Source organism: Pleurodeles waltl, chromosome 10 (genome assembly GCF_031143425.1).
Source record: "Pleurodeles waltl isolate 20211129_DDA chromosome 10, aPleWal1.hap1.20221129, whole genome shotgun sequence".
NCBI classification, from domain to species: Eukaryota; Metazoa; Chordata; class Amphibia; order Caudata; family Salamandridae; genus Pleurodeles; species Pleurodeles waltl.
The window spans coordinates 623,610,782-623,634,487 of NC_090449.1; the positions used below are offsets into that span (position 1 = coordinate 623,610,782).

Consider the following 23,706-nt stretch of genomic DNA (forward strand, 5'->3'; position numbering starts at 1 on the left):
ATGGGTGATAGATCACTGCCTAAGCATTATTGTCAACAGCCGGGCACAGGGGAAGATTGGGAGGGGTCACTGGACCTTTTAGAACACCAGTTAAAGCCTACTTCATTGGACTGGAATGAGGAACTAGGAGGTGCCAGTGGTCTGCACACATCTCCAGATTCTGACTTGCTCTCTCCCCCTACTATGGCTTCGAAGGAGGGTGCTTCTTATGCAATGGTGGTGCAGAGAGCTTCATAGGTCCTTGGCCTCTAACTGCCCTCAGTGGATGTCAAGACTAACTTCTTGACAGAAGTGCTTCAGCCTGGGGCTTCCTCTTATTAACCCCTTTTGCCCTTTAACAAGGCACTTACTGATGTCCCTCTGGGAACCTGATCCCAGCCCTGCACAGGGCCTCCTGTGAACAGGACAATTGCCCAAAACCATCGCCCTGCACCGGATGACCCTAGTTTCCTCAGCCAACACCGCTCCCCTGAGAGATTGGTAGTCCAAGCCTCAACTTCCCGTGGCATGTTCCCTTCCGCTCACCCGGACAGGGAATCCAAGAGGCTGGACAACTTGGGAAGAAAATGTTTTCTTCCACCAGCCTAGCATTGAGGTCGGTGAACACCTCATTCTTATTGGGCCATTTCCCACACACCTTATGGGATACGGTTGTGCAAGGGCAGCCACAGGTCCTGAAGGAGGCCCGAGCCATCCTCTCCAAAACAGTGAAAGATGGGAGGAACGCAGCAAAGTTCACCATTAGGTGTGGTTTGGAGACGACTGACTCCCTGGGCAGATCGGTTTCGTTGACGGTGACCTTACGGCCCCACGCCTGGCTGAAAACATCTGGTTTTTCGGGGAATGTCCAGGCAAAACTTAAGGACATGCCCTTCAACGGAACTAGCTTGTTTGGTGAAAAGGCAGACTCAGCGCTAGAGTGCTTTAAGGACTCTCTGCAACACCCTGTCCACAATCTCTCTTCTTTCGCCCCTTACGTGGTTACGGAAAGGACATGAACTGCACTAGCCAGTTGCCAGTCACCGTCCTGTGCAAGCTTCCCAACCTATGTGAGGACATGGCACATGCCTTGAGACCTAAAGGATCTGGATGCCAGAAGTTGTCTGCCGCCTAGCCCCCGGCACTGCAGCCTTCAAGTCCTCATAGTTTGATTCTGCAGGACCATGCTTATCTAGTTGGAGGGAGAATCCAACATCATCTCCTCCGCTGGCAGTCCATTACAGCGGATTCATGGGTCTTGCAGATAATTCAGAAGGACAACTGCTTCCCCTTCGAGTCCTTTCCTCCACAATTCAGCCAGCACACCAAAAGCTGGTGGAGGATCGCATTACTTTGCTCCAGAGAATGTTAGGACTGTTTTGGCCAAGGGAGCCATAGAAAGGGTTCCGTTGTCAGAAGTAGGCAGTGGTTGTTATTACCACTACTTTCTTATATCCAAAAAGAACAAGGGCCCTCACCCTATTCTAGACCTACGGACCATCACGCTCTTCCTCAAAAAGTAGAAATTCAGGATGCTCACTTTGACTAAGGTCTTGCCTGCCCTAGACCAAGGAGACTGGATAGTAGCGTTGGACTTGCAGGATGGGTATTTCCATATCCCCATCCTGCCTGCCCACAGGTGTTAAGTGTGGTTCAAGGTAGGCCATGAGCACTTTCAGTTCACTGTGCTCCCCTTTGGCCTAACCAGCCCCCCTCTGGTGTTCACCAAGGTGATGGTGGTGGTCGCAGCTTATCTGCACAGGTTAGGTTTGTCTTCCCCTACCTCAACGAATGGCTGTTGAAGGTGAGTTTGCCCCAGGCTGTTTTTCTCCCACCTCCAGACTACGGGGAATCTCCTGTGTTCGCTGGGGTTCGCTTTTGTTGTGTAGCCAGTTTAGTTACAAGCTTCTTGCACGTTATTTTAGCATACTAGGCCTGCCTCTGTGCACTTTCACCTAGATATGTTTTATTCAGCTTGGCTTTATTATTGTTGCAGCAGTCCCTTTTACGGTCTTGTTTTATTTTCTTCTATCTGACTGCTTTTGCCTAGGCCAGCACTCTGTTCTCAAACAAGACATTCTTCTTACTCACTCTGTGCTTCTTCCAAGGCTATAGAAAGATAGGTTTGCCGGTGAACGTGGTATAAGCTTAGTCTCTGACATTCATAGAAAAAACGCATCCTTACGTAGGGACATTTTCTCAGAACATCAGCTGTTTTATTATAAAAACACTTCACTGTCCTTTACACGTTAGAGGGAGATTCCAGCCAGAGAACCATGACTGTATGCTGATCGCTGAATGCTTCACTACAAACGCTAATGCAGAATTCAGGCCTTTGCTCAGGTATGGGGGATGATGTCTTCCCGGGGGAACCTTAAGGGCAGATTTAGAGCTTAACATGCTGTGCTCCATTATAGTCTAGGTAGGAATTAATCTATTGAACTTACTGACAATATGGTAGCCTTATTTTTATGCTGTACTCTCTTTGTTACCATCCTAATCCTATTATGTTGTGTCATCCGGGTTATTGCAGCTCACGCTTTGCTAAATAAGATGCAGTCGCTTCATTACAATTTTATTGAAACACGCACTGCCTCTATTTGTCATTATGTATATGAGACCAGTGTAACTGAGAGAAACGGATGTGACCTGAGTGACCACGGCTTCCCTGAGAAACCATTTATGTCATGCGCACGGCTGCCCAATCAACCCTGCCCTTGGGCAGATATTGGGGCACTGCTAACTAGCCGGAGCAAACCTGAATTGGAGTGACAGGTATCACCTGCAGTGGGTCGGACCCAGTCTCCCACACCGCGGGCGATTCTGCCACTCAAAACCTTATAGTCTTGTTTGAATAATGAGAGCCTACACAACACTACAAACGCATCGAAGTTACACCTGACTCCTTTTCAGACAATCCCTTTCATCGGAGCAATTGTGGACACAGTGCAGTTTCGGGCTTATCCTTCTGAGCAAGCGAGTCCAGGATGTTAAGGTTATGATACCGATGTTTCGGCTTCTATCCTGAGTTTCGGTGAGACTGACTCTGAGGCTTCTGGGCATCATGGCCTCCTGCGCCCTGCTGGTGAATCATGCTAGATGGCATATGCAGGCTCTGCAGTGTGGACTTGAAGTTCCAGTGGCTGCAGTATCAGGGGAATCTGATCGACATGGTCCAGATCTTGGAGGGAAGTGCAAAAGACCTGCAGTGGTGGCGTATAAACCGCGATCCCCTCTCTTCTTCAACCAGATTTCACAGTAGTGACAGATGTGTCACCTCTGGGATGAGGCAGCCATCTAGGGGAGATGGAGATCAGAGGACTCTGGTCTGTGGCAGAGGTGGGGCTTCACACCAACTTGCTGAAGCTCTGTGCGATCCGGCTAGCTTCTCTCCGTCAAGGGGAAGGTAGTGCAGGTGTTCGCAGACAACACCACTGCAATGTGGTAGTGCAACAAGCAGGGCGGGTGGGGTTGTGGACCCTTTGTCAAGAGGCCCTTCGTCTGTAGACATGGCCTGGAACAACAGGGAATAATCTTGTTTATTTAACACCTGACAGGTTCTCTGAATGCCAGGGCGGACAAACTCAGTCGTCAATGCCTAGAGGATCACGAGTGACATCTCCATTCAGAGGTGGCGTAAGGACTCTTTCAGCAGTGGGGAGAGCGTTAGATCTGTTTGCCTCCGAAGAGAATGCGCAATTTCAGCAGTTTTGCACATAGGAGTTTCCAAGGTGGCAATCTCTCGCCAACACTTCATCGCAAGTGGAGTTCCATGGAGAAATAGGGCACTCAAACCCAAAAGAAACTCAACCTTGCAATTTGGCTCCTGAGGTCATAGAGTTTGGTTACCTTAACCTCCCACAAGAATGTATGACCATTCTCAAGGAGGCACATAAACCTACAACCAGAGCACGTTATTTAGCTAAGTGGAAAAAATCTGTTTTCTACTGTGTGCTAACACGTTGACCCTTTCAATGCAACTGTCTGTAGGAAAGTACCATCTTCCTTGGCATGTTGCCCCCATTTTTACATGTATTTCAGTTTGTTTTTGCCTGTCTCACTGGGATTCTGATGGTTAGGACCCCTGTACTCATAGTTTATGGCCTAATGTGTGTATCTGTGTAGTGCTTAACTGTGTCACTGAGGCTCTGCTAATCAGAACCTTAGTGCTTATGCTCTCTCTCTGCTTTTAAATTTGTCACTATAGGCTAGTGACTTCATTTACCAATTTCAGTTGGCACACTGGACCCCCCTTATAAGTCCCTAGTATATTTTGTACCTAGGTACCCAGGGCATTGGGGTTCCAGGAGATCCATATGTGCTGCAGCATTTCTTTTGCCACCCATACGGAGCTCAGACAACCCCTTACAGAGGACTGCCATGGCAGCCTGCGTGAAATAGTGCACACACTATTTCACAGCCATTTTCACTACACTTAGGTAACTTATACGTCACCTATATGTCTAACCTTCACTTGCTGAAGGTTAGGTGCAAAGTTACCAAGTGTGAGGGCACCCTTGCACTAGCAAAGGTGCCTCCACATAGTTCAGGGCCATTTACCCAGACTTGGTGAGTGCGGGGGCACCATTACACATGCGTACTACATATAGGTCAATACCTATATGTAGCTTCACAATGGTAACCTCGAATATGGCCATGTAACATGTCTAAGATCATGGAAGTCTCCCCCCATTCCAAATCAGGTATTGGAGAGCCAATTCCATGCATCCTGGGGGCTCCACCATGGACCCCCAGTACTGCCAAACCTGCTCTCTGAGGCTTGCACCGCAGCTACAGCTGCTGCCTCCTCACAGACAGGGTTCTGCCCTCCTGGGGTCTTGACAGCCCAGTCCCTGGAAGGCAGAACAAAGCATTTCCTCTGAGAGCAGGGTATTACACCATCTCCCTTTGGAAATAGGTGTTACAAGCTGGGGAGGGGTAGCCTCCCCCAGCCTCTGGAAATGCTTTGAAGGGCACAAATGGTGCCATCCTTGCATAAACCAGTCTTCACCGGTTCAGGGACCACTTGTCCCCTGCTCTGGCGGCAAACTGGACAAAGGAAAGAGGAGTGACCACTCCCCTGTCCATCACCACCCCAGGGGTGGTACCCAGAGCTCCTCCATTGTTTCCCAGACTTCAGCCATCTTGCTTTGCAAGGGACGTCAGAGACCCCTCCTGATAGGTCTGTACCTGAAAAGGTAGCCAGTCCCCCTCTCAGGGCTATTTAGGGTCTCTCCTGTGGGTTCTCTTCAGATTCTGCTTGCAAGTTTCCTTCAGGAATCCTCTGCAACTACTTCAGCATCCTCTGACCTCGGACAAACCGCAGCCTGCTCCAAGAAGCGCTGTAACCGCAACAAAGTATCCACAAGGGATACTTTTGTCAGCCACTGCAACAGTTTCCATGGTGTGCACGCTCTGGGGACTCCCTGTCTTCATCCTGCACCAGAAGGACCGAAGAAATCTCCCGTGGGGTGACAGTGTCACTCCCTTGCTCCAGCAGGCACCTTCCAAGGCGAAGACCAGTACCCTTGGACTCCCCTCACAGTGACAAGCATGCTCCTAAGGACACAGAGGGTGGACATCATAAATATAGACTGACCTGAGGTCCTGCTGACGCAATTTGGAGGAGGTAAGACCTAACCTTCCCAGAGAGCGACGGTATCCCTGTGTACTGCGTCTTCTTCACCTCCTGAGGCCTCTGTGCACTATTTGCAAAGTTCCTTCGTGCACAGCCTGGCCCAGGCCCCTATCACTCCCTCCTGCGACGCTCAACTCGCTGAGTTGCTCTCCGGCGGCGTTGGACCCTCTTTTGTTGTGCTGCATCATCCGCGTTTTGCACCTCCTTTGTCCCCGGATCCTGCGACTTCCGGGGGTGCGGGCTGGCATCCTGAGGGCTCTCTAAAGTGCTGAGAGCCCCCTCTTCCTCCTCACACAGAGGTTAGGCCCCCAGGTCCCTCCTGGGTCCATCCATCGCCATTTTGACGCAAAATGCACTTTTGTCGTAACCAAGGCTTGTTGGCGACTTCCAACACGAAATGACATCTGCAACGATCTTCACTATGCGGGACATCCTTTGCATCACACAGGAACCCGCTGGCATCTTCTTAGGGTGCATTCCTGCAGTCTTCGACTAAGCGGGGACTCTTCTTTTTCACCCTCTTCTGGGTTGGCAGGGGCTCCTGTCCTTCCTGGCACTTCTTTCGACTTGTGGACTTGGTCCCCTTCCTTTGCAGGTCTTCAGGTCCAGGAATCTAGCAGTTGTTCTTTGCAGACTTGGTTGGCTGCTGCAAAATCCCAATCACGAGGTGTAGTGTGTCGTAAGGAAACTTGCAGTACTTTACTTCTGCTTTTCTGGGCTCTGAGATGGGGTAATTTACTTACCTTTCCTGTATTCTTACTCTCCCAGCGATTCTGCACACACTACACTTGTCTAGGGGGGAATTCGTGATTTACATTCCACTTTCTTAGTATCTGGTTTGTGTTGCCCCTAGACCTATTTTCTCCCATTTTTTTCTATAGCATTTCCTATTGTTTGTATTTTTCTATGACTATTTACTTGTCTAATTTTGGTGTCTAGTGTATATATTGTGGATAATACTTACCTCCAGAAGGAGTATTGTCTCTAAGATATTTTTGGTACTGTGTCACCCAAATAAATACTTTTATTTTTGGTAACACTGAGTATTGTCTTTACTTGTGTATAAGTACTTTGTAACTTAAGTGGTATTGCATGAGCTTTGCATGTCTCCTAGGTCAGCCTAAGCTGCTCTGCTATAGCTACCTCTATCAGCCTAAGCTGCTAGAACACTACTACTTTACTAATGAGGGATAACTGGACGTGGTATAAGGTGTAAGTACCCAAGGTACCCACTACAAACCAGGCCAGCCTCCTACACTGTCAAACTATTGTTTGCTACTTACTTCATTTGCACATCTGGGGTCTAGAGTATACTTCAATACTCCTGCACTTATCCGCAGTAGTTGCCTACCTACAAAACAGGTAAAATTTGTATTTAAAATATTAGTAATTAAGGCATTTATGGAAGGCCTTAAAAGGGTAATTCAACCCAGGAATTGTTCTCCACCAGTTTGGAATCTACACATTGTACTCAGAAGACTTATGGGTACACTATTAGAACCTTTGCATAACTGCCACCTGCAGTTTCTATCCTGGAAAGCAGCCTTTCTAAGTAGCAATTACTTCACTCAACATGTCAGTGAGTTTTAGGTACTATCCTTGGAAGGACCTTCCTCCCAACCACACAAAGATAGGGTAGTCCTTCATACTAACCCAAGATTCCTCATAAAGGTAGTTTCAGCTTTCCACCTAAATCCTTCAGTTGAACTACCAATTTTCTTTCCGCAACCTGATGCAGTTGCGGAAAGCAACCTACATACATTCGATGTAAGAAGAGCGTTAATGTATTGTATTGATAGAACCAAAGAATTTTCTAAAAGCAAACAACTCTTTGTTGCTTTTTTGCCTCCCCAATCGCAGGGAAGCCAATATCGAAATCAGGAATCTCAAGATGTATAATGAAATGCATTCAGACTTTGTTACACAAAAGCTAAAAGAAATTTACCTATGCCTTCTAGAGCACACTCTACATGTACGACAGTAGCACCTATGGCCTTCCTGGGCAATATACCAATAGCTGAAATTTTAAAAGGAGCGACATGGTCCACTCCGCATTCTTTCACTAAACACTACTGTGTGAATGGCTTAGCACGCCAGCAAGCATATTTAGGACAAGCAGTGTTACGTACCGGTTTTCTTGACAACTGCAACACCTCCAGGTTACCCACCGCTTTCTGGAGGGCACTACTTTATAGTTTATGCAGACCATGTGTATCTACAGCCACACAGGCCATCGGCTGAAGTGTTTGCATTCACCGCACTGCGTGGCTTCAATCCACAGGGTTCTCGGGCAATGTCCAGTTCTCGCTGATGGACATGCTGTTCAGTGGGACTCACTTACTTGGGCACACAGCTGACTCTGCCCTTGAGCACTTCAAAGAGAGTCGGGCTGCAGCTCGCTCTTTTAGCCTTTTTGCCTAGCCTTGCCACCATCAGCAATTCCACTGGTACTTTTGTGGCTTCAGAAGAGGCATTCCCTACCGTCAGCTTTTGGAACTCGGGGGACCCAGCAGTTTTGCGGTACAGACTGTGATGCACACCGCCCAGACGGCCCAGTTCATCATGCTACCCAGTCCACCACACCTCCACGCCCCAGGAGTCCCACCAGCCAAACCTCTTTAGTGTCCCCTTGCAGGGTCACAGCCACTCTGTACAAGGCAGAATCCACCGGTTCTGTTTGGGTTGTCAAACTATCACAGGGTCCTTCAAATTGTATGCAGGGGTTACTCCTTGCCCATCCCTTTGTCCCAGCCATACATTACGCCATTTACCCAGTAACTGATGGATGACCAGCTCTCCATTTTATGGCAGGAAGTGTACCTCTTTTGGCCAAAGGGGCTATAGAGTGGGTACCAGCATCAGAAATAGGACATGATTGCTATTCTCGATGCACACGAAGAAAGTAGGACTTAGGCCCAATTTAGATCTGTGCCAATCTCTTCCTCCGAAAGGACAAATTCAGGATGCTCATCCTGGCCCATGTCTTGCCGCCCTTGACCCTAGAGACTAGACGGTAGTGATGAACCTGCAGGACGCCTATATCCATATTCCTGCCCTGCCAGCCCATCAGCGCTACCTGCGGTTCATTGTGGGAGAGGAGCATTTCTAGTTCACTGGTCTCCCCCTTCCCTTAGGACTCACCAGCAGCCCTCTGGTGTTCACAAAAGTGATGGTTGTGGTGGCAGCACTCCTTTGGAGGTTGGTGGGGGGGGAATACCAGTCTTCCTCTATCTCAACAGCTGACTATTGAAGGCAGTCTTGACCCAGGCAGTTGTCAACCACCTCCAGACTGTGGCGAACCTCCTGCTATCTGTGGGGTTCATTATTAAAGTGCCAAAGTCACGTCTGACTTCTTCTCTTTTCACTCCCCTTCATGGACACAATTCTAGACACAGTTCAGTTTTGTGCCTTCTCCCAGTGATAAAACAAGTCCAAGACATTCAGGCTATGACCTTGATCCTTCAGCCTCAGTCCTGGATTTCATTGAGGTTGACTCTGGCTGTTGGGACTGATGGCCTCTTGCATATTGTGGCCAAGCACACAAGACAGCATATGGGGGCTCTGCAGTGCAATCTGAACCAGTGGGCCCAACAGCAAGGGGACCTCTCCAACCATGTCCAGAATTTAGAGCAGACTCAAAAGATCTGCAGTGGTACCTAATGTACAGCAATTGCGTCCTTGGCAGAATCCTCTCTTTCCCCACCCAGAACTGGTAGTGGTGACTGGTGCATTTCTTCTGGCTTGGGACAGTTATCTAGGAGAGAAGTCACTCTGAAGTTGATGTGCTTAGTTTCTTCTTAGTTGCACCGGAGCTCACTTCCAAGGTCCCAGGAACTGGATTTGGCGCCACTTTGCCAGTCAGAATTCTCAGCAAGTGAGCCCATGTTTTGGTAGGTGAAGTCCTTGATGGCCCTTAGACCTCTTAACAGGAGGCAAGCTCAGTTCATGCCTCTGGAGAACCTTGGAAAGCAGGATGCAGAAAGCCAAGTCCAGTCCTTTCACTCGCAAACCAGAAGCAGCAAGGAGCACACCAGCATAACAAAGCAACAGGCAGAGTGGCAGTCCCTCCTACAGCATCCAGCTCTTCTTCCTGGCAGAATGGCCTCAGTCCAGAAGTGGTCTAACTATGTGGTGTCAGAAGTCAAGTACTTATACCCATTTCTGTCTTTGAAGTAGGGAAACTTCTAAGATAAGTCTTTGTAGTGCACAAGTCCCTGCCTTTCCCCGCTCCGACCCCAGACACACTCCAAGGGGTTTGAGACTGCTTTGTGTGAGGACAGACACAGCCCTATTCAGGTGTAAGTGTCAGCTCCTCCCACCACTCTAGCTCTGGAAGAACCATCAGCCTGGTGATGGGCCATTATGATATACAGGGCACCCCTTAGCTCCCTTTATGTTACTGTCTAGTGTGAATGCACAGCCAGCCCAACTGTCATCCTGACCCAGACATCAGACAGGCAGAGGCATAGAATGATTAAGCAAGAAAATGTCTACTTTCTAAAAGTGGCATTTTCAAACTAACAATCTAAAAACCAACTTCACCAGAAGATGTATTTTTAAATGGTGAGTTCAGATACCCCAAACTCCACATCTCTGTCTGCTCCCAATGGGAAATTACACTTAAAAGATATTTCAAGGCAATCCCAGTGATACCCTACGGGAGAGATAGTCCTTGCAATAGTGAAAAAGAAATGTAGCAGTATTTCATTATCAGGACATGTAAAACACACCAGCACTTATCCTACCTTTTAAATACACTGCTCCCTGCCCATGGGGTTGCCTTGGGCCTACTTTAGGGGTGACTAACATGTAATAAAAGCCAAGGTCTGGGCCTGGCAAGTGGGTGCACTTACCAGGTCGAAATGGCAGTTTAAAACTGCACACACAGACACTGCATTGGCAGGCCTGAGAAATGTTTGCAGGGCTACTCATGTGGGTGTCTCAATCAGTGCTGCAGTCCCACTAGTGGCATTTGCTTTACAGGTCCTGGGCACACAGGGTGCACTTTAGCAGGGACTTACTAGTAAGTCAAATATGCCAATCATGGATAAACCAATCACCAATACAATTTACAGAGGGAGCACTTGCACTGTAGCACTAGTTAGCAGTGGTAAAATGCCCAGAGTCCTAAGACCAGCAGAAACGAAAACAGGAGGTCAGAGGCAAAAAGTCTGGCGACAACTCTGCAAAGAACGCCATTTCCAACAAGCCCCATCCAACGTACTCCAAGAATAAAGCTAATGGGCCCAGTGGGAAGTTATAAAGGGAGCCTGCTGGCATTCTATGCTTCAGCTCACCTCTCTAAGGAGGAGAGGCTTTATCACTTGGACCCCCAAGTGAGCAGTCAGCGCCTATATCGATCACACCGAAGATCAGCTGGTGGATGATCAGCTCTTTTTGGGATTTGCCGGAGCAAAAAAAAAGGAAGGGCTGTGCAGAAGCATACCATCTCACGCTGGATTGTTCTCTGTATTAAGATCTGCCAAAGCTGCTTCTACTGCATTAGCAGGCGCAGTCTCTGTCCTAGACATGTGCCAGGCAGCTATGTTGGTGTCCCTCAATGCATTGACGAAGCGCTATTGTCTGGATGAGCAAGTCCCCTGCGAAGGGCACCTTGCCGCTCGGTGTTGCAGACGTTCTGGTTTGAGTCCATTCACAGCTCTCCTTCTGTTGGGTACTGCTATGGTTTATATTCAAAAGGTGAGGAATCTGTGGCTAGAAGTCCCCATCAGAAAACAAGTTACTTACCTTCGGTAACATTCTTTTGGTAGGGACCCTTGCTGTAGATTCCTCACCAGTCCCCCCGTTCTGTTTGGACTCTTCCTTTAATAAGATCTCTACTCTAGGAATCTGCACACTGCATACCAATTTGTTTTTGGTGCTCCATGTCTGGGGGCACAGACAGTCTTGAAAGCAACTGACAGCGTGCAGACGTGGCGCCTGTGTAGGCCCCTTACGACCTTTACAAAGCAATATGGTGCCAGTGCGCAGCTGCAGACACCACCTTCCGGCGCTCAGAGGTACTATGGAAAAGTTTCCAGACCCACTCTGATGCCTGGGGAATATTTAAAAGGGGAGGAATCTGCGACTAGATAAAGTATTTACCAGTAGGAGTCAAATCAGAGGTAACCACAAACACATACTGAGCAGCAGGCATGAATAAATAGCACCTTCCCTTTGTCCCAACAGTTCAAATTCCAAAGAAGATGTGCACACTCTATAAGTTGCTGCTGCTCATGGTTACACTGCTAAGCAAAACCTATATTTCTTTCTATTTTGGATTGGTGTTGGTCATTTACTGAGCACGTACTTGGACACGGATTCGGGTGACCCTTATGAGAGCGACATGACTGAATAGGAGCACGCGGGCGTTTTCAACATGTCTGGGGCATCTGATATTTATAAAACATCCAGGATTGAAGGAATCTTTGATTACAGTGAATAACTGACTTATTATCAAAAGAATATGAATGCCCTGAAGAAGTTCAGTGGAGAACGGAACGCGTTTGCTTTGCTTTTGGCTGTAACATTTGGAATTATAAAAATTGATGATTGCCGTGAGCTAAAAATATAGAAGAAATAGAACAGTCAACAGTCTGATTGGACTTTTGTAATATATGGTGCACCACTGTATTTGTGTTTCTATTACTAAAGGTAAGTAATTGTTGTTCTTGATCAATCAAAATGTTCTCTAGAAACCCTGAAAGATAAATAGGCCACTAATAAATAGGAAGATATTGAGAGCAATCTTCTATAGTGTCTAGCAATTATCGGTTTAAATTGATACACTTCACTTTTGTACACAATCTGTACATCATGCCCAGTAACAAATTGAGCGCTGGTGCTACAGCACAATGTCCTAGATGTGGTAAAGCAAATGCAGGGTTCTTCCATTTGGTCTGACACTCCTCTAGATTAGGTGAGTACTAGAAAGAAGCGGCAGATGTTTTGAAGACGACAATGTGAGACACGTAGAGCAAGCAGCAGAAGCCCTTATGCTATAACTAATCGCACGCCCAAGAAGATAAAGTTCACTAGTAGATGTGCAGACCTATGTTTGGTCCTAGCATGGTACCAAATAGTGATGAGTCGGAAGACAGTGAAGGGTCAGAGCCTAGCGCAAGTGCAAGATAAAAGCCAAAAATGGGCTAAGCACGAAAGCACATTACTACATATCGAAGCAAGGATGGTATTGACTTGGCTAGAGCATGAGACCAGTTACAAATGGATTTCAGTTACCCTGAAGAGATGCAGCACCTAAGGGTAATACAGAATAGGGGGATAACTGAGGACTCTGGGAGATATTTAATACATGAAGGAACCGAGTTAAACTTCCTGCAGTGAGAAAAATCGAGAGATGGACTATTTAAGTATTAAAACTCTTGTATAATGGCCTCTCTGTGCCATGACAACGAGAACAGAAACAGTAATACTTTACATACCAAACCTGACAGTTGTGAGACTCTTAAGTGAACTGAGTTTATGGGAGATATAGTTGTTTAAAAACGATTAAACAGGACTGTACTTTGTATGAAACAACAATTGTTATTGGAAAAGGAAAATTATATGCATGATTAAGGCACTAAAAAGTTGATTTAGTTAATGAAACAAATATAAATGTAACAAAACAATAAAACCGGTTTTAACAAGCATTGGCAAAGCCAATAGGTCTCCTGTATGCAAAAGCTTTTGGCTTTGCCGATTTGTTTTAGCCATGTTGTACACCAGCATGTCTGCTGCTCAGCATGGCTAAAAGTTAGTGGCGTAGCGAGGAGCATCATAGAGTGGAATTGTGAAGAGTGGAGTGGCAAGTGTTGTGTATTGGAGTAGCATAATGAGGAGTCTCAGAGAGTGGTATACACTGGAGTAGCAGAGTAGAGTGGACTAGTGTAGAGTGCATTGGCATGGAGTGTTGTAGAGTATAGTGGCGTAGATTGGAGTGGCATTGAATTCAGCGGCGTACAAGGCAGTGTTGTGAAATGCTGTGGCTTAGTTTAGAGTGGTGTATAGTAGAGTGGAGGGGTGTGGAGTGGAGGGGTATAGAGTAGAGTGGTGCAGAGTAGACTAGGGTGGTGTAGAGTAGAATGGCGTAGAGTGTAGTGGCATTGAGTAGTGTGGAGTGATGTAGAGTTAATTAATGCGGAGGGCAGTGGCGGAGAGTAGAGTCGAGTGGCATAGAGTGCTGCAGAGTAGAGTAGCATAGAGCAGTGCAGAATAAAGTATAGTACTTTAGAGTGCAGTGGCACAGAGTGGAGTAGTGCAGAGTAGAGTGGCGTAAAGTTCAGTGGCAGAGAGTGCAGTGTTGTAGAGTGTCAGAGAGCAGTGGTGTAGAGAGCAGTGGCATAGAGTACAGCTGTGTAGAGTGCATTGGCATAGAGTGCAGTGGCACAGAGTGGATTGTTGCAGAGTGGCTTAGAGTGCAGTGGCGTAGAGTAGATTGTTTCTGAGTAGAGTGAGGTGGTGTAGATTGGAGTGGTGCAATGGAGAGTGCAGTTACCTAGAGTGGCATAGGGTGTAATGGTGTAGAATAAAGTGACGTAGAGTGGTTCAGAGTAGGTTAGAATGTTGTACATTAGTTTGGCATAGAGTGCAGGGGCATAGAGTTGAGTGTTGCAGAGTAAAGTGCATTGCCATAGAGGGCAGTGGCTTAGAGTGCAGAGTTAGCAACACAAAAGGATGATGGATGGAGTGCTGAAACTTTTCAAATACTCACCCCAGGCACAGATCTGGGTTAAATCCATAATTCTTTTGCTCAACATGCCACCCCAGCTTGGACCAAGCCATATCCAAATCAGTCTTGACCTGGCTCCTCATGGGAACAGTCCAGCGAGAACTGCCAGGCCAGGCCCTACCTGGACCGGAAACAAGCATCATGGGACTGATTTCGGGGTAGCACCCCTCATCAGGCAGGCAAGGTTGAATCGAGTGGCATAGCAAGCACGAGATCCATGTCTTGGCATACCATATGCAACTTATGCTGACCTTTGCAACACAAAAGGTTGATAAACGGAGTGCTGAAACATTTCAAACACCCCAATCACTCTCAGTCACAGATCTGGGTTAAATCCATCGTTCTTTTGCTCACCACCCCACCCAAAAATTGCATTGACCTAGAGTAGAGTGGTACAGGTTGGAGTAGAGAGGTATAGCGTGAAGTGGTGTAAAGTGGGGTGGTGACGAGTTCAGTAGAGTAGAGTGGAGTATTTATGGTGTGGTAGCACACTCCCATTGCAGGCAACACATTTTCAGTTTAAATGACCATTGCATTTGCACAAACATATAGTTTTACTAATAAAACTATACAGTGCACAGACGAAAATGTGTGGAAATTGCATCACCTAGTGTAATGATTTGTTTGGTTCACATTAAAGTATGTTTCCACCACATTTCATAAATCACAAAAAATGTGTTTAATTTGTGTTCCTAATACTGATAATGTCTGAAATACAGAGTTCATTTAAATGTTGTCATATGCTAGAAAAAATCTTTCCCACCCCCAGTACCTAGCAAGATTGCCAAATAAATCCTCTCACTTTGAAGTCAAAGAAAGAAAAGTAAATAATCGGCTTCAGAAGACAGCGCCTGACGTTTGACCCCAGTCTTTGAATGCACAGCAAATGTGACAAGATAAGAACAAGATTTACAGGCCTGTTTACATAAAGGGATCAATTGGAAGGAAACTGTGAATAAGGTTTGGGCAAGGGAAGTTGCAAACTCAAGCTGGACAGCCGAAAACAAAGCCAGCAATAGGAAAGCAAGAAAATGTGAGTTACAAACCACAAAGCCAATGGCAAGCAACGGGCAAAATACATTACTAGGTCACCTTTCTGAATGTCCCCAAGATGTCTTTATCTCACCAGACATCTGCGCTCTCTGGTAGGCTGTTCCTAAAATTGAAGGGCAATGGCAATTAAGGGGAGGAAAAGATAACCAACTAGTTAGTATAATGTCCTGGAGTATTAATGGCTTCATAAACACCTAACATAGGGGTGGCTTCTTAGTGTAAATAAGAGCTATTCTGACTGACACACTTTTCTCCAGTAAGTATGTACCTCAAACACAGAAATGCTTGAATGGGTACAATGAAACTTGGTAGAAGATGTAATATGTGCCGGACAGAACTGGCACATTAGAGGTACTGCAATCCGTGATATATATATATATATTTATATAAATATATATATATATATACACACACACACACACACACATAGAAGATTTAAAGGAACATTAGAATAATGGTGCTCGCAACATCACAGTAAAGATAATGGAGTGGTTAAAGGCCAACAATGGCTCGTACAGAGCTTCTGCTCCAACAATCCAATGTTTGCCTTTCTGTTTCTACCTTTTAATTAGAACATTCTATTCTCGGTGGGTGGATTGTACTAATGGCATTATAGCGCTTCTGCTTTGCGGTATTTACTAGGTGGAATGTAGTAATGGCATTATAGCGTTTCTGCATTGAGCCGTACCGCCCTCTTCCTTGTTATAGTCTCTGCTCTGCTGCTGTGGTGTATTACTCCAGTTGAGGGCCTTTAACAACCACACAGCCCTTAGTACCAGGCTATAATTCTACAATAAACAAAAGTGCTCTGGTAGTTAAAAACGCGAGTGTGAAGTAGCCACCATCAGTGGAAATGGATCCAGTTTAAGGACCAGAAGAGGATGAACTTAGATAATGGGATTATCTGTTACCAGATACAGTTCCATTTCCTGCAATGTATGCCTCTTCAGGAAACTTTAACCCATCTCTTAAAGATACTGTGGAAACTGAACCATTTTGTGATAATTAGTTAGAAGGCATTAAGTTATCCATTCGAAAAAATATATATATTTGTATACCTTGAACATATCGAGATTGAAAAATACCATGAAGCAATTTTGATATTTATTCCCTATCAACTCCACATCATAATAAAAGGATTACAAGACAAGGAATCCGGATTTCCAGAGTTGTAATTGACATGTATGGGGAATCCCTGTCTAAATTAATAACTCAAAATGAGAGTTATTGCTGCCATGAGTCAGTTGAATGACTAGGAATTAAAGGTCATATATAAATAATGGGGCACACTGCATCCGGACATATTTCCAACAAAAGCTTAGATGTTGGTTCCTTGCTAGCAGGCAGTGGCAACCAAGAACTACGGGTAAGCTTTCCACCGTTTCCTCTGATAATAAGGGTCTTAGCTAAAATGAAGAAGAAACCCATCATTATAGTTGCAATAGCTGCAGGTTAATTGAGAGGGTTCTGGGTCACAGCAATTCACCATGGAAGCCCCAATCAAGTGCCAGTTGTTAGTAACAAAAGAGCCAATTCTTCACTGCAGTGCCAAATCTATTCTCTGGACATCATGGCTCCTAAACACCTGGGCCCAGTTTAGGTATCTGGCACACTGTGGTCAGCTCAGACGCAAACTCTTGACAGATTGCGGCTACGCTGAGGAGAGCATTTAAGTGAATAGCAGAGCTGTGGACTGAAACTGAAACTCTGACTTTCACAGGAGCCACACCATCCTTTGTTTAAATAAATTGATGCCTGGGACTTCCCTTTGACCCCTTGTCACCCTCCGTAGGAGTGCCCTCAGAGAACATACCGACTGTGCGCAACCTCTGTGGAGTACAGTCAGTGTGCCTCCTAACAACTTTTTTGCCACTGCACCCACATTTGTAATGTGGCACGGATGCGAAGGCAAAGTGCTTCCTCATTTACACAGGGCAATGCCCTCTTGCAAATGAAGTTACACCCCACCGAGATCGCACAACTCGTAATGTGTGCTTGCATGATTAATATTATAGAAGGGGCCACATACGCACCTGTGGCCTCTTCTCCAAGGCAGTCTGGAAACCTGCATGCGTAACTCCTGGATATGTCGAGCTGGATCCCATGACCTGAATATATGTGCTGATAAGCAGTAGATGTTGCCAATTGTATCGAGAGAAGGATATATGCACCATTTGTCTTCACATCTCAACCAGCTTTTAACATATCTGCTCCATCTGGCAAAAATTCACCCTAAAATCCAATTTGCAACAACCTCTTCATTTAGGAGAACAGAAAGCTCCATTTCTGTTCTTGCATCGACAAATAAGTGAGTTCATTAAATTATTTTTCCGGGTTTTTTCTACTAGTGAGAAATACACCAGTGTACAGGTACTAAGTGCAGGCCTTTCTAAGTTCACAAGTGCCTCCACTGTGTTTTCTCATAAAGCTGAGATGAAGTACTAATCGTGGAAAATCGCTTTTTTTGCTTGTTGTCATGTCCTCTATGCATATAGTTTAGAAATAATGTTTTGTCTAGTTCTTAAACTACTTGGTAGACCTTAGGAAGAACCCTTATTTTTTAGCAACAGGCAGCCCTGCTGTGGCTCGTGTCAGCCACTGAATTGCTGGAATCACCAGTTGACCTGCATCATTCAGCCCCATCAACAGACCTACTCCCGCTGTAGGTGGCTTCTATGAGACCAACTTCTCATGGGGGCCTTATGGCCTGATCCTTTATGCCCTTTATCAAAGACCAGGCATGCTTCCCAGAGTGCCTCACGCCAACGTCTAGAGGACTGGCCTATCTGGGTAACCTGGTGCTGTAGTGGTCCTTTGCCCATTTGGCCTCAAATTAGCGCTATTGAAACAGCCACCCATCACTGAGGGCACATGGCCTTCATCCCTAATTGTTTTTACTCAATGTAGGGCTCTTCAATGGAATCTCAAAATTTAGAGTAACATGCAGTGCCAGCAGCACCAAGTTCCACCCCATATGCATCGTTGCAATCTCTTGAACTTATTGTGATCTGCATTTTTATCTTTGTGCCTCTGTTGCCCTGGCAAATCCCTTAAAAATCAAAGCCAGAGCCAAACACCTAAACTGTGATGAACAATTGACCCCCATGAACCCAATGTCCCAAATTCTAGCCCTGGACAGTGAGAAATTCACTATTGCAAAACATCCCGGGCACTGCAGCCTAGTAATGGCCGATGGCATGCCTGCCCAGCACTAGCCCAAGAAAAGCACAATTTCAAGTCCTTCCAGGGCTATAGTCCCAAAATATCCTAATCACAAAAAAACTTGTTTATATTTTTCTTTTCTGTTTCTATTCTGAGGAAAACACTACAGTGGTCAGCACAGTCTTCAGTATTAGAAGGCCTTTTTCTCCTACCATTGAGAGGTCCCACTGTGCCTTCTTTCTTCTAGTCTTCCTTTTGTTTGTCTTTCTTATTCTCCTGTTCTTGACGTACTGCACCATGATGCTGCCACTTGCATATGATGGAATGCTGGGTGGAACAGCATGAGCAGCGTGCTTTGGGCATCATCTAATGCATCTGGGGTGACTTGGTTCTTCATGGCAATGCCATGCATCGGTGTAACAGCAGAAGGCCATCTTCAGAGGTGTAATGCAAGCACCTGCAGTGCAGGGATTTCCCCCAACCTTTCAGGGGCTCCCCAAATCTTCAAGGGGCCCCCTTTCAGCCCAAGGCCGATGAACATCTTGAGATGGCAGACTAAGCAACCGATGTTTACAATTTGTAGAGACGCCATCATTTTGTGTTACACCACTGGCCAGCTTGCTAGCATATCGAGATTAAAAGATCTTTCGTTTGCATTATCCTACATCCCCACCCAAAGTCCCTTGAAGGTGGCTCATTATTGATTTCCATATGGAAAATATGAACGCTGGTACACTCATACCGCTGCATAGCTCCAGAAGGAATGAATTAACAGAATGAATTACTTTCAGCTATTACTTTATAAGAAAATCCTCAGGGACAGTTACTTCTCTTTTTAGCATCTCCCTGACAAGCATTAATTAGCTAGCTGTCCTTCCTTCAAAAGAGACACTGGTTCCAAACACCAATAAGTCTAACCGTATACTTCCTGGGCCCTGGAAGCAATGGTTCACTTTAGTAAGAATTTGTCACAGCTAATGCAGTTTGGATGTTCATTAACTTCTTTTGCAAAATCTGGTATATATTTGATAGACAGTGAATAATAGAAATACAATAGCTCGGACCATCACTTTTAGGGTATAGTAAGTTTAAAGACCTGTTTTATGGCTAGCAGCATATAAACTATATATACTATTGGCCACTGCCACTAAGAGCCGTACTGTACAATTATTGTCATTTTCGGTATTGATGCATTTTACCTCGTTTAATGAAAGTAATGTTTTTGAGAAATTGCACTGTGTTTTTTGCTTAGTTAACGTACATGGGATTCAGTCAAGAGGCAGCAAAGGGAGCTCTGCAGCTGTACAGAGGCAATATTGAGCTGGCAGCGCAGACGTTGGCTCACAATCAAGGGGTTCTTGCACCTGAACTATTAAACATGCTGTCACAATTGCCTGAACAAGGAGAGAGTTCTGCAGGTTCTGTTGCAGGTAAGGAAAGCCCTTGGTCTATCTTTCTATTACTTGATCTTTCATTGTCTCCAACTCTTACATTTTACGTCACTTCCTATATTGTACTTCACTCTGCTTGGGGCTTCATCATGGTACAATGTGTGTTAGTTAATGAGCAGTATATTACTTTGCCCCCCCCCAAAGGCCCCCCAATTATGACGGGATAACGCATTGATCAACTGTGAACATTCAGTCTGCTGCATCTCCTTTTCAGTTGCATATAGAGAATATATTGCCCCAAAATACAGTGTTAAGTTGTTCTTGTTACATAACTAAAATCAAACACATCTAGGGAATTTATAGTGATTGGAAACAATCTGTTGTGTATTTGGTTACCTGAACTTAAAGTGCCCAGAAGTCCTAGATTGACCAGTGCACCAAGATCAAATTGCACAGCACTCAATGGGTGTATGTATATATGGGTATGTATATAGTGCAGATATATCTGTAATATGTGGAGGAGATGCTACACTTGTACTTGCTGGGTTCCCAGATGAAAGCACTGAATAGATTGATGAATGATCATGGTTCACAACATCAAGAAACTCTGCAAGCTGAGGCTTCTGTCACTTCAGGATGTGGTGTGGGATTCAGCATGGCATGTCAAATACTCTTGGATCTAGCACGGCTCCATGTTTTGAGAGATCTACCAGCAAGAAGTCTCCTTGTTGTCAACCAGAAAAGACTTTACCAAATCCTCTCTGTGCTTGTGTTACTTTTTTATTCCACCTGTACCTCCGAAGAGAGAGAGATTTTGGTGGAGACATGCCTCTTTCACTCCCTCTCAAGGTAAAACCTCTCACTTTTTGACTCGGCAACCTTTTCATTTTCAACAACTCTGTGCCCAGATGGGCAGCGGTAGATCACTGTTCATTAATGGTGGTGCTGGGAGATAATTTAAGATTGTGTAACTGAATTTGTGCTTTTCACATTTGAATTGGACAGCGAATATTACATTTTTTTATTTGTCATTTTAACAAACAGCATTAAAGTTTTTAGTCATTGCAAAGAGGCATCACTTAATAACAGCATGTGGTAAGGAAAGGAAGTCAGTAACCACATGACAAATGTCACCAATCTGTTACACCATGCACAGTTCGTATATTAATGTAAAAATAGTAAGGTATAGTGACCTACCGGTTCGCCAAATCTGCAATCAAACCACATTGAGTACACGATTTTACAGAATTAGGCTTTGCACTCCCTCCCCCTTTAGGTCAGGTAATCTTATCAAGTAACAGCATTGACTAAGTATGTTTAAGGGAACCCCAGTTATCCCTGGACCTGGACAATTGGTGCATCAATTCCGCATGTAACTCAAGCTGTTGTTGCAGTGGACAAGACCAGACAGCTATTGTTTTAATTTAGGGGACCTGCCTCTTCCCCAGTGTCAAGCTACCTGCCATTTATCCAGTAAGAGTGCCTGTGACATAACCCCCTTGTGCAGAGATTCTAAATATTTTACCTGCCCAATAGAGCAATTATATGATCCGGCTGGATAGTACACTCAGACATGGCAGCCAAGGCAGCCAGGATATCTTGCCAGTATAGCTGTACCGCAGCACAGAACCATGCTAGATTCAGAAATTCTGCTTCCAGTGAGCCGGTTCATGCGCTGTTGAATCTACTCTGAGGCTAGGCCTTCACAGTAGCTTAGGAGTGTAATATGCCATTTGAAAGTATTCGTAACATATGATGCTCAGCCTAGTGCTTGACAAGATCAGCCCATTTTGTGTGTAACAAAACCTACAAACCTCTTCCAAAATCTAAATGCCCAGTTCTACCTCCCATTCCACGTGGGGGTGCCATTTCTGCCAGTGGCTCCTGTGCTGAGCAGTATAGTGTAGATATTAAGTGAATGGTGGTTTTGGTTCCCAACACCATTCATTTCCAGAGTCGAAAAAGGTTTACTTTCAGCAAGGTAAATTTGGATCCTAGCTCTTTGCAGATACTTTGCGACCTATAATATAGAAGCAAATCGGCGTGTATGATCTAGTTCCGTTAAATTAGCTAACTGTGATAAAATGAGCTTCCTTCGCGGAGATCTACCATGTAAAAAAAGCCCCAGGCAGTAAGCTGTGGTATGCCCTTCCTTTTTATGGTTACCTGGCACTAGTGGGTGATGTCTGAGAGGCATGCAGGATGAATAGGCAATATTTAACCCCATTCTTTGTGTAGTCTACCCCAGGCACTTATGGTGCATGTGGTAGTGGCTATATCGCAAGTCTTTCATGGGACTAGTATACCAATCAAAGATGAAAGGGGGATTTGGAATACAGCATCTCATTCTAAGTCCAGGTGTAGACAATAAGATAAAGGCTGACACCAGTATATCATGAAGTCATTCTGAGCATAGCAGTAGTATGGTTTCAGAGTCTGAGCTTCAAACTACCCTACCCCCACTAAATGGCAATACAAGAGTGTTCCACCTGACTCTAGGTTGCTTGCCTTCCAAAGCAAACCTGACTAATTGTGTTCTGTGCATTATAAAAAAGAGAGGAAGAGAGTGGGAAAAGTGTTCACAAAGTATTAAAGATGCTTCAAAAGTATTACCATATTCATTATCCTGATTCAGCCTGCAAGTGAAAAAACGGCAGTAAGATCTAGGGCCAGATTTAGCAATGTCAGAATTTGCGATTCTGAAATTGCGAGTCGGTGCAACTCGCAATTTCAGAATCGCAAATCCTGATGCAGAACTGTGTCTCAGACACCGTCTGCGACTCGCTATGGGGTCGCAAAGACCCACCTCATTAATATTAATGAGGTGGGTCGCATTTTGCGACCCCATAGCGAGTCCCTGCACTCACAGGGATGGTGGCCTGCTGAAGTCAGCAGACCTCCATGTCTGTGACTGCTTTTTAAATAAAGCAGTTTTTTTTTGTTTTGCAGCCCGTTTTCCTTGAAAGGAAAACGAGTTGCAAAATAAAAAAAATAACGAAACCGTTTGGTTTCGGTTTTTCAGAGTAGGCAGTGGTCCATTGGACCACTGCCTGCTCTGAAAAACCCTTTTTGGCAACATTCACAAAGGGGAAGGGGTCCCATGGGGACCCCTTCCCTTTTGCGAATGGGTTACCACCAGTGTGACACTGGTGGTAACTGCAAATTAATTTGCGACCGCATTCACGGTCACAAAGCAATTCTGTATTGCGATGCGAGTCGCAAATAGGAAGGGAGCACCCCTTCCTATTTGCGAGTCGCATTCACAATTTGCGAGTCGGTACCGACTCGCAAATTGTGAATGTGCATTGCAAAAGGCCTTTTGCATGGCGCAAACTGCGATTTTCGCAGTTTGCACCATGCAAACAGCTTTCTACATCTGGCCCCTAGTGTGTTATTTCATCAGTTATTTTATCTAGCACTGTACTGTAGTTTTCATGCAAAACAACTTCCCCATCTTGGTTAAATAAATTACCAGATATTTTGTGAAACCTGTACACCCTTCTGAGTAGTCGGATACAAGTTTAGCAGTTTTGTCAGTCAGGAGACAGATCAAGGATTTATTCCAGTTGATACAGGCACCTGATAATATTCCAAATATATATTCGCTTAAGGTGTTATTGAGATACTCATTCAATTATTTTTTTTGTAATGCATAGTGTCATGTTGTCTCCTTACATGGATAGTAGAACATTAATCTGATGGTGGACTGATATACATTCTCTGAAGACTTCTGTCACAGCTTTGCAGCTAGA

General features: G+C 45.3%; 1 protein-coding gene across 1 annotated transcript in view; it reads left to right on the forward strand.

Moving 5' to 3' along the window:
* NUB1 (negative regulator of ubiquitin like proteins 1) overlaps nt 1-23,706 on the forward strand; it is a 316,976-nt gene that overhangs the window by 280,166 nt on the left and 13,104 nt on the right. Inside the window, exon 15 of the mRNA XM_069211094.1 lies at nt 19,816-19,993. Coding sequence (XP_069067195.1) covers nt 19,816-19,993 — 178 coding nt within the window. The remainder of the gene's footprint in view (nt 1-19,815; nt 19,994-23,706) is intronic.